Source organism: Vitis riparia, chromosome 8, assembly GCF_004353265.1.
Source record: "Vitis riparia cultivar Riparia Gloire de Montpellier isolate 1030 chromosome 8, EGFV_Vit.rip_1.0, whole genome shotgun sequence".
Taxonomy (NCBI): domain Eukaryota; kingdom Viridiplantae; phylum Streptophyta; class Magnoliopsida; order Vitales; family Vitaceae; genus Vitis; species Vitis riparia.
Genome location: NC_048438.1, coordinates 11,829,550 through 11,840,664, shown reverse-complemented (window position 1 = coordinate 11,840,664; position 11,115 = coordinate 11,829,550). Strand labels below are relative to the sequence as shown.

General features: G+C 37.5%; 2 protein-coding genes across 2 annotated transcripts; both read left to right on the top strand.

Moving 5' to 3' along the window:
- The first annotated feature begins 1,229 nt into the window (after positions 1-1,229).
- On the top strand, positions 1,230-6,360 carry LOC117919792 (70 kDa peptidyl-prolyl isomerase-like). The gene is made up of 12 exons (XM_034837046.1): positions 1,230-1,392; positions 1,668-1,754; positions 2,003-2,263; positions 3,064-3,141; positions 3,257-3,337; positions 3,477-3,671; positions 3,810-3,896; positions 3,981-4,135; positions 4,350-4,472; positions 4,577-4,723; positions 5,495-5,622; positions 5,720-6,360. The coding sequence occupies exons 1-12, from the start codon at positions 1,281-1,283 to the stop codon at positions 5,817-5,819; spliced, it is 1,554 nt and encodes a 517-aa protein (XP_034692937.1). The 5' UTR covers positions 1,230-1,280; the 3' UTR covers positions 5,820-6,360.
- Positions 6,361-7,912: 1,552 nt separating this feature from the next.
- LOC117920828 (cytochrome P450 98A2) lies at positions 7,913-11,071 on the top strand. Its single transcript, XM_034838476.1, has 3 exons — positions 7,913-8,440; positions 9,715-10,112; positions 10,198-11,071. The coding sequence occupies exons 1-3, from the start codon at positions 7,957-7,959 to the stop codon at positions 10,840-10,842; spliced, it is 1,527 nt and encodes a 508-aa protein (XP_034694367.1). The 5' UTR covers positions 7,913-7,956; the 3' UTR covers positions 10,843-11,071.
- The last annotated feature ends 44 nt before the right edge of the window (positions 11,072-11,115 follow it).

Below are 11,115 nucleotides of genomic sequence, written 5' to 3'. Positions count from 1 at the left end.
TTATGATATAAAACACTCAAAAGTTTGAAGTGAGTTGGTAATGGAGTACTCACTGATTTTCAACCTTGCATTTCAAAATGTTCCAATACTTTCTCAATACACTTTTTATGTGATAAGCACAATTTCCTTACTTCTCGATCTCTATGAATATACATACCCAATATTTTCTTCTCAATTCCAATGTCTTTCATTTCAAACTTTCCTCTAAATTGAGTTAACATTTTTATAGGTGCAGTGGACAACAAAATTTCAACATTTAATTAATCAATGTATCAAATGAATAAAAATATATTACAATATATGTACATCAAATAATCACGCTGGATTACCCAAAAAAAAAAAGGTGAAAAAATTCATGAATTGGATAATTTAATTTGTATAAATGATATCTAACCAAAAAACAAACTTCAAATTTTACAAGTAATCAATTTATAGGACAAAGTTCTGATTTCTTTATTATCAATTTTATTATAAGATACAATCCTATTTTTAATTTTTAATTTTATACAAGTAAATTTATAGTGTAAAATTTTTACTTTATTAACATTAATCTCATACAAGTGAAATTAAAATCATGATTTTATTAATATCAGTTTCATTCTCAATACAAAAAATCAGTGCATGAATTAGATTTTTAACTCAATTATTGTAACTTTAAAAAATTAATTTGTAAAATAAATTTCTGATTTTATTAACATCAATTTACAAAAATCAACATATGAACTAAAATTCTTATTTAGTTAGTATCAACTTTGTAGAATCAACTGGTGCAATAAATTTCTGATTTTATTATTAATATCAAGAAAATCAATTTTGACTTTATTAGTATCATTTTTATATACCAAACACCCCCTTAATCTTTTGGTACACCATTTGTCTAGTATTTTAGGAAACTTTACCACAATTTTTATGTGAAGCATATTTGAAATCCTGACATAATTATTGTCATTTTTTTATATCACATAATTTATTGATTTTAAATTTATTTTTTATTTTTTTAACTTAATTTTTCCTCTTTATTTTATTTTTCTCGTATTTTTCTTTTTCGGATAATCAAACATAGCCTAAATTTTAAAAATTGTTGTAATTTTTTTAAAAAGACATTATAATTCATATTTTCAAAAAATGTAGTTGATTCTTTCCTACGAATTTGCATTCGTGTCCCTCATCAAATAACCCGAAGCAATAATATCTCAACCGAAAAACATCAAAAGGAGGGAAATAAACGGCTTATCCTCGACTGAATATCCTTCTTTCCATCTCTCTCCCACAAGTCTTCCATGGAGTCTGAAGCTCGACCCGATAAGGATATCGGGTCCCAGGGATTAAGAAAACGGATTCTCCAGATGGGACATTCATGGCTAACTCCATTCCCTGGTGACGAAGTCCAAGGCAGGATTTTTACTCCCATTCTTTTTCGATAACCCTCTGTTTGGATGGCGAGAAAAAAGGAGTAGAATTTCATGTTTTCTGTTGTCTTTGTTCCTTAAAAATGGAAATTCAACTCATACCGAGTAATTGTATTAGATAATAGTTATGCTGAGTTCTTTTCCTTCTCGAAAAATTAACAAAAAGGGACTCAACTTTTGAATTGCTTTTTCTTTCTTGTATTTTCTCAGCAACCAATCTGCAAGCACCTTAGTTCTAATGCAATTTTCATATCTCAGTTCATTACAGTGGGCGCGTTGAGGGTGGGGCATATTTTGATTCCAGCCGCGATAGAGGAGCTCCATTCTGCTTCAAATCAGGCCAATGTATGACATCCAACTACCCACCACATTTTCAAATGTGTGGTTACTTTTTGCCAAATGGTTTTCAACATTTTCTTGAATTATCTTCCATTTCCCATCTCAAAATTTCCCCAATTATATAAAACTTGGCTTCAGGAATGACTTGTTGTGATGTTTGGATAGTTCTCTACTTGTTACATTGCATATTTGTTATTCCAGGTTTTGCCAATGTGCCCCTGAGGTTCTGATGTCATTTTGAATTGGGATTTCAGGTGAAGTTATCAAAGGATGGGAAGAGGGGGTTGCCACGATGAAGAAGGGTGAGAGGGCAATTTTTACAATACCACCAGATTTGGCCTATGGAGAGACTGGTTTACCACCTCTTATTCCTCCCAATTCAACACTCATTTATGATATTGAAATGCTGTCTTGGAATACCATCAGAGACTTAACTGGTGATGGAGGAATATTGAAGAAGATAATGACGGAGGGTGAGGGATGGGCCACTCCTAAGGATGGAGATGAAGTTTTAGGTAACAGAGTGATCTCTAAGCATTTAGGTGGCCCATGCAATCAATCCATTTCTTCGTATAAAGCATGTTAACTGTCATATAGCTTGCATTTTAGATGGTGCCAGTTACTCCCGCGATTGAAATGCAATCAATTCATTTAATCATTATCTTAGTGTCTATGTAACAACTCGCTTTTTCCCATGTAGAGATCATCGGTTCTACGCTCAATAGGCCCTCATGGCTTTAAAACACACTTACATGGACAATAGGTTAGCATCCTAAAACCGGTTTAACATTGAAGAAAGTCCAAATGATTCAGTATTATTTTGTTACTGTCAAGATGTAAAATTAAAAGTGAAACAGGGAAAAACAATTCTTTGAAGTTAGATTTTTGTGAATGAACACTTTTCAGTCAATGTATGATGCAGTACCACATGAAGCAAACACCTATTATGGGATCTCTCATGCACAAATCAAGCTTTGGGTATAACACTTGGTAGCTCTGAACATTTGAAAATGATCTGTGTTTTGGTGCTATAGAAAATTACATTTTACTAGTCAGATTTTGTCACTCCCTTGATTGGTCAACCAACCATCTAGGAAAATTTCTGTTCTGATTGGATTTTGATGTTGTCAATAGGTTAGATTTGTGGCCAACTAGGCTCCTGAACCAAACTTAACTAGCCAATGTGTGCAAATTTAAAAATATTTAGGATGGTCAAATTGACTGGAAAAGCCTTTTGGAGTGGCTCAGATTTTTGCCATGTGTTGAAAATTTTGAATTGCTTATTTTATAATGGGAAACTTTTCTTTCTTTGTAGTTAAGTATGAGGTAAGGCTCGAGAATGGAACAGAAGTCTCCAAGTGTGATGAGGGTTCGGAGTTTCATTTAGGAGATGGTAAGTTAAACTTGCTTATAATATCCTGTTGAATTGGATTACATCAAAGAATTTAGTATTGCTTATAAAAGAGTTTTAGAAAGTTTTAACATTTTTAGATGTTCTCAATGATCAGATTTGCCTTGTCCGGCTATAAGCAAAGCAGTGAAGACAATGAGGAGGGGTGAGAAAGCAGAGCTATCAGTGAGGTTCTCTTGTAAGTAGTAGGAATTACTCACTACCTCCAAATCAGCAACTAAGCAACACTATTTCATTTAAACCTTCTTCTTTCTTTATGATTTTTCCCACTTTACTGAGACCCCTTAGGCCCTTATAATCAAACTTGCTCTTGGCAGATGGTTTCAAACAAATTGGAAATGAAGTTACTAGAACAGATGGTGCTATTCCACCCAATTCAAATTTAATCATTTGTCTTGAACTGATATCATGGAAAAGTGTTATTGATATCATGGGAGACAAGAAGGTGCTTAAGAAGATCATGAAAGCTGGTGAAGGCTTTGACCGTCCTAGTGAAGGATCCCTTGCAAAGGGTAACTTCTCAATAACATTTTATAATTGCAATATTCTATATTTGAGGTTTAAAAGTTTTAGTTGTTTTTCCAGATTTCTTATCAAAATTATTGTCAACCTGAAGTTTCTTGAAGCCTGAAGTGTATTTCTGTCTTCAGTGGCATACATTGGTAAACTTGAAAATGGAACTGTTTTTGAGAGGAAGGGGTCCAGAGAAGAACCTTTGGAGTTATTATGTTTTGAAGGTATTTTATGTTTCTTCATTATCTTCTTTTTGTGATCAGGGACCATTTTTCCAACTTGTGTCACCTTGAAATGTTTTGTTTTAGAACAAATCAATGAAGGTTTAGACAGAGCAATCATGACAATGCGAAAAGGAGAGCAGGCACTCGTTACCATCCAAGCAGATGGCCATGAAGTTTCAGGAATGGTGTCCGCAAATTCACTGCATCATTATGAAGTCGAGTTGATAGACTTCACTAAGGTTTTCTGTTCTCAAATCTTTTCAGTTACTCTCCAAAAATGGAGTTGTCACAATGTTGGGAATCTTGGTTCATGCATATTCCTTTTGCACACCAAGTACTTTATTTGGAGTCATCAGATCGTCAATTTTCGAAAAATATGGACTATAAAAATTGGCATGACATAAATTTATTCTGTTCAGTTTGCTTGTTATGATAGTTCTTTCCACTCTACAGGAGAGACCCTTTTGGAAGATGGAAAATCATGAGAAACTAGAAGCTTGTGAGAGGAAGAAGCATGATGGGAATATGCTGTTCAAGGCTGGGAAATTTTGGCATGCCTCCAAGAAATATGAGAAGGCAATTTACCTAGAATGAGTAATTTTTTTAACAAGGGGTTCATAATGCTATGAGAAAACTTGGACATTCTAAACTGAATAAGTTGTTTTAACTACTGTTTGCAGGCTGAGAAGTATATTGAGTTTGATCACTCTTTCACTGATGAAGAGAAGGTCCAGGCAAATGCCTTGCGGATATCTTGTAATTTGAACAATGCAGCCTGCAAACTTAAACTGGGCGAGTATCTTGAAGCTTCAAAACAATGCACAAAGGTGCCTCTCTCTCAGTATGAGTATACATTTATATATCATATGCTTGATGCCATCTAGACAAGGTTGGCCATGTGTGTTGTTGTGTTTGTGGCCCGCCTTTTAGTTCTAGGCAGCTCGCCCTTCTACAATTCTGCATGACAAAACTTGGCTTGATTTGAGCATCAAAGCTGTTGAATTAGGTATGTTGTGCTTGCAATGTGGACCCAAGCCCAAAAATGCCATACCTGCTATGCTGATTTAAGCAAGAAGACTTGGGCGGCTGGACTGATTCAGGGGATATGATGCCTTCGCCCAAAAGGGGAAGTCTTCCTACCCCCAAAAGACTAACTTAAGCAGATGGATCTTTTAACTAAAATCTGGTTGATCCATGCATCATTACTGTTGATATGAACACTTGTTTGTGGAATAGATGATAACATTTGGTACAGGACAGATTCTGATCATGGCACAAAGAGTATTTGGGAAATGATAATGATATGTATATCAGCTGGACTTTTAGAAGGACAACAAAAAATGGGCCTGCTTTTCCCAAAAGATGAGGCCCAATCCTCCATGAAATCACATACAGCAAACTTATCTACATGTGAAGAACATTAAAACACAACCAGTCACCCCAGTGGCCCCCCTCCATTTACTCCAACCCTCCACCCACCCTAAACTAAAAGTTTCTTTTGCCCAATAAAATTTTGCTTCAACCCAGTAATTAGTCATGCTTTCCCTGAGTCTCAGAAAAATATTCATACATTTATTTTATACTTTCGTGCATGACAGGTCCTAGAACTTGATCCATCTAATATCAAGGCTCTATACAGACGATCCCAATCATATCTAAGAATATCCGAGTTGGAAAAGGCAGAGGCTGACATTAGGAGAGCTCTGACCATTGATCCAAGTAACAGGTACGTGTCCCACATGATTTAGTTTCTTCCACCATTATTTGTTTCCCAATATTCAAGTCCTTGCTGAGATAAAAAAAACTTTTTTTTGAATATGTAGAGATGTGAAACTTGTGTACAAGGAGCTGCAAGTAAAACAGAAGGAGTACATTAGACACCAGACTCAGATTTTCAGCACCATGCTTTCGAGGATGGGTTAGAAACATGGAGTTAGTAATCTAATCATCTCAACCATCTGGACAATTTCTTTGACAGCCTACCGATCGGAACAAATTCAAGACTGAAGGCTCAGTTCTTCTCAATACATATCAGACGGTTCACCTTATTCATTAAAATCATCAACACACATTTCAAGAGATTATTAGATGTATGTGTGTGGAACATGTATACGGTATTTGGGTATCTAAGACAGAATGAGAGACAAATAGCCAAGCTGCCATGAAAGGGGGTTAGTTTCGCTTTGCTGTGTGAGCCCTTTAATTAATGCATTTTTTGGCATGCGCACCAGAGTAGTGTACTGCTGGTAAGCCCAAACTTCAAAGAGAGAATGACAGCCTACTAAGAAGATGCAGAAAATGGTTGATCTTTTGATGCTACTACGTCACCTGCAGTGGGATGCACATGCCTCGGCCGCCTCCATGTTGTCGTCAGGAGAACTGCCCATGTTTACTTTCCATTTCCTATACTTGTGTCGGATTGCTCCCAAAAATTTTTACAATAAAATACTTTGTTATCACGTAAGTGTAATATTCCATACACATTTAATGGATTTTAAAAGGTAAAAAGTGTGAAGTATCCAACAATTTGAATCATGAGAAGACTAGCGCATAAGAAGACTGGCGCATAGGATTGACCCCAAAAAATGTATATGAAGTTAATTGTTCTAACTGTCCAATATCTTATACGCACTTATTAATTTTGAAAGATGAAAACACGATAGAACTCGTGGCACATGAGAAGTTGGGCGTGTAGGTAACCCCTCCAGCGAATGTAACAACGATGTTAGGGCATTGATTTAGTCAGCTTGTCGTCACACAAGAGAATGGTGAGGTTGGTAATCTAGGCTAAGCGGCCCTGGCCCAATGAACCCCCCACGAAACCCATTTATCAAGTCTTACCAACCCCCACCCAACATCAAGGGCCCCACTGTACATATATCGTCTTCGACTCTCCACCACACCTACTACCTACCCACCACCACCACCCGCTTCACTCAATCCTCCTCCAACACCACACCACCACCGCCCAATTCCCAATCCTCCACCTCATTTTCAATACAAATATAATTTTAGTTTTAAAAATAAAAATAAAAATAATCTGTCCATTTAATTGTGTTATTATCCCTGAAAAGGGTTTCAAAAAAAAAAAGGTGAATTTTAAAATGAACTAAATAATGATTGGAGGGCAAGCAAACATAGTTGGTATGCTATGGTGAGAGTCTAACAACCCCTTCTTCTATCCATTGGATCCAAACAGGAAAGAAAAAAAAAAGAAAAGAAAAGAAAAAGGAGTCAGAACATAAATGTGGGACAGCATTGACCGCTCCTACTTCGAATATTTGCGGTCTAGAAAAAAAGGAAAAAAAAAAATCCATTTTCATGTTTCTTGAAAACTGCATCCCCTTGCCGCTTTGTTAAAAAATGATTTCCTCTTTTTTTAATGAAGAAAAAAAATTACATCATGCCCATGGGGCTATACATACACATAGCACTGGTACTATATTTTCCCATGGCAGGCTTTATTAAGGCTGAAATTTCAACAATTTTTTTGTACGATCCACCTTTGTCTGTAAATTATTTTGTCGCTATTGGTTGGTAAAGGTTATTTTGGTAGATTCACACTGGCTAGTTCCAATTTAAAGCGGCCCCACCTCTCCAAGGGTACTAGACGTTTCTGGAATTTTGCCATGGGGTAATAGTTAAGAAAATAATTCATTTTTGAACTATTTTATTTATAATTAATCTAAAAATACAGTCTTATATAAGAGTAAAGATAGTTACGTATATAGTGAAAGGAAAAAGTACATCAAATTGGGCATGGGTACATGATTATGAACCTATATTATGGCAATAAATTGGTAATAATAAAAATTAAGTGCTGTCCGGGAAAACTTAGAAAAAAAAAAGTTCTCTCGACTCACCTCACCAACCCCCAAACCCTCTCATCTCCTCCCACGCGCCACCACTCTATGGGCGCAGGCCCCACCATGTCTCATGCTAGATCACGTAGAAGGGTCCATCCACCAACTCCCTCATCAGGACTCTATATCAACCTCCCTCCGACCCTCTGTTTTGTAGAAAAGTTACCAACTTACCACTCCCTCCACCCCTCCCTCCAATGGCTCTCCTTCTGGTTCTTATCTCAATCACAGCCATCTTCCTCGCTTACAAGCTCTACCAGCGCCTCAGATTCAAGCTCCCCCCGGGCCCACACCCCTGGCCCATCGTCGGAAACCTCTACGACATCAAGCCGGTGAGGTTCCGGTGCTTTGCTGAGTGGTCACAGGCCTATGGCCCCATCATATCGGTGTGGTTCGGGTCAACCCTGAACGTCATAGTTTCAAATTCAGAGCTGGCAAAGGAGGTTCTGAAGGAGAAAGATCAGCAACTGGCTGATAGGCACAGGAGCAGATCCGCTGCTAAATTCAGCAGAGACGGGAAGGACCTGATATGGGCCGACTATGGACCTCACTACGTCAAGGTCCGAAAGGTGTGCACCCTTGAGCTCTTCTCTCCCAAGAGGCTTGAAGCTCTCAGACCCATCAGAGAAGATGAAGTGACAGCCATGGTTGAATCCATTTTCAAAGATGTCACCAATCCTGGTACGTGTTCTTGTGTGCCTTCCATTGAATTTTCAGTGCCATCATTTTATCTTTTCAAGGATCAGGGTCCGATTCTATCTGTGGGGAACGAACATTCGTTTATTTAATTAATATAGATAAGTAAGTAATTACATAAAAAGCTTCATTTTTCTGTATCAGATTCAGACGATTTATTTGGGTAATTTATGGTTACTACTTACTAGTCACTTTATCCTGTTTGGGTAATAAATCATTGAATCGTGAATCATGGGTACCTCTGTTCCATAAGATGTTTCATTAAATCATGGGTACCTTAATGTCACAATCTAGTTAGAAAATTTTGATAATTGTTTGAAAAAACCAAATAATTACTGTGACTATTTATTAAAGATCATATTTAGTACTTCCGAGTTGAATAGTCAATCAGTAAAAGAAAAAAAACTGGAAAGGTCCACTCAAAAGTCAACAAAGAGGTTAAAGCTAATGTAAGAAAAAACACGCTTTCTGCTACGAAACGTGTAGAGCTGTAGTGATAGTCTGAGAATAAGTCTTATATTAATATTAATATGAAGAAACAAAAATACTTTCATCTTAAGATTGGATTCGGTGGTGGGGTTTGTTGTAAAGTTGAACATTTTGTTTTTCGTAATAATTATTAAAAAATTAAAAAATTAAAAATTCTTGTCCATTTATGAAGAGTATTGCAGGCGGGGTAAGATCTAAGAAGATAAGTTTGGTAAATGGTTGGAAATCGGGCGCGACGTGCTATGCTCTATTCATGATGATGTTGTCATTTTCGGATTTTAATTGATCAATTAATTATTATTTTGGCAGTTGAAGTGGGTGAAAACTTGAAATACATGACAATCTCCTCCCTCCCACCTCTTTGAAATAAATGGTTACTTGCAAGGAGTATGTTGGTCCATTTTTATAAATTATTATAATTGTTATTTTAATATAAGATAAATCCTCAGCTGGTGTTTAAAGTCAGGTATAATGGGTTTCATGTGATAGGAAGGTGGATATATTAAAAAAGTTTCTGCCTTGTTGGGTTGAATTGGTGATTGCATTTTACTTTCAGTGGGGTATACCTAATTATTGGGTGTCCATCGTTTTCAAAGTATTGATTTTTGTTCTTACTCGCTGATAGATGTTTTCTGCTATGAAGATGGATGTTTTTGCTATTCAATACAATTGTTACACCCGCAAGTGGTTAATTAATTTGATGCCAAAATTATTTATTAAGGCGGAGTCTATCCGATGATGGCTGAATGGTTTAATTAGTGTATGTGCAGAAAATCTTGGGAAGAGCATATTGTTGAAGAAGTATTTGGGAGCAGTGGCGTTCAATAACATTACAAGACTGGCATTTGGGAAAAGGTTTATGAATTCGGAGGGTGTGATCGACGAGCAGGGTTTGGAATTCAAGGCCATTGTGGCCAATGGGCTAAAGCTCGGTGCATCATTAGCCATGGCCGAGCACATCCCATGGCTTCGCTGGATGTTTCCCCTTGAGGAAGAAGCGTTTGCCAAACACGGTGCGCGTCGCGACCGACTCACTAGAGCCATCATGGAGGAGCACACCCTTGCCCGCGAGAAGAGCGGTGGTGCCAAGCAGCATTTTGTGGATGCTTTGCTCACTCTCCAAGATAAATATGATCTAAGTGAGGACACCATTATTGGGCTGCTTTGGGTGAGTAGATTTATAAATATTTATTGTTATGTTTAAAAGCAAGAAAAATACTTTTTGGGGATTGTGATTTTATTGTTTAATGTAGGATATGATTACTGCCGGCATGGACACAACCGCTATTTCAGTTGAATGGGCCATGGCCGAGCTGATCAAGAACCCTAGGGTCCAACAAAAGGTTCAAGCAGAGTTAGACCATGTAATTGGGCTGGACCGCGTCATGAGCGAATCTGACTTCTCCAACCTCCCTTACCTACAATCTGTAGCCAAGGAGGCACTGAGGCTGCACCCTCCAACCCCATTGATGCTCCCCCATCGGGCCAATGCCAATGTTAAGATCGGTGGCTATGACATTCCAAAGGGATCCAATGTTCATGTAAATGTATGGGCTGTGGCACGTGATCCAGCGGTGTGGAAAGATCCAGAAGAGTTCCGACCCGAACGGTTCCTGGAGGAGGATGTTGATATGAAGGGTCATGATTTTAGGCTACTGCCTTTTGGTGCTGGGAGACGTGTGTGCCCAGGTGCACAACTTGGTATCAATTTGGTTACGTCAATGTTGGGTCACCTACTGCACCATTTTAACTGGGCTCCACCCGAGGGGGTTAACCCAGAGGATCTGGACATGTCGGAGAACCCTGGATTGGTCAGTTACATGAGGACTCCGCTACAGGCTATTCCTACTTCAAGGTTACCTGCAAGCTTATACAAAAGGATGGCTGTGGATATTTAATTTTTAAGATGTTGGATTCTCCTTTTAAGCTTTTGGATTACTTTGAATGAGATTGTAAAATGTTCGATGACCCTAATGGGAAAATAGGGATCAAATAAAAAAGACACTGTGTTCTATGAGTTTGATCATTCGAGGTTTTCAAGAAAGGGCACTAGCAGTATTTGACCCAAGTCGGCAGAAGGGTCAATGGTGGGGTATTTACCTATTAGTTAAAATCTTCTTCGTCATATTCTAATTGTTAATATTAATATTAGATTTTTTTTTAAATATCAT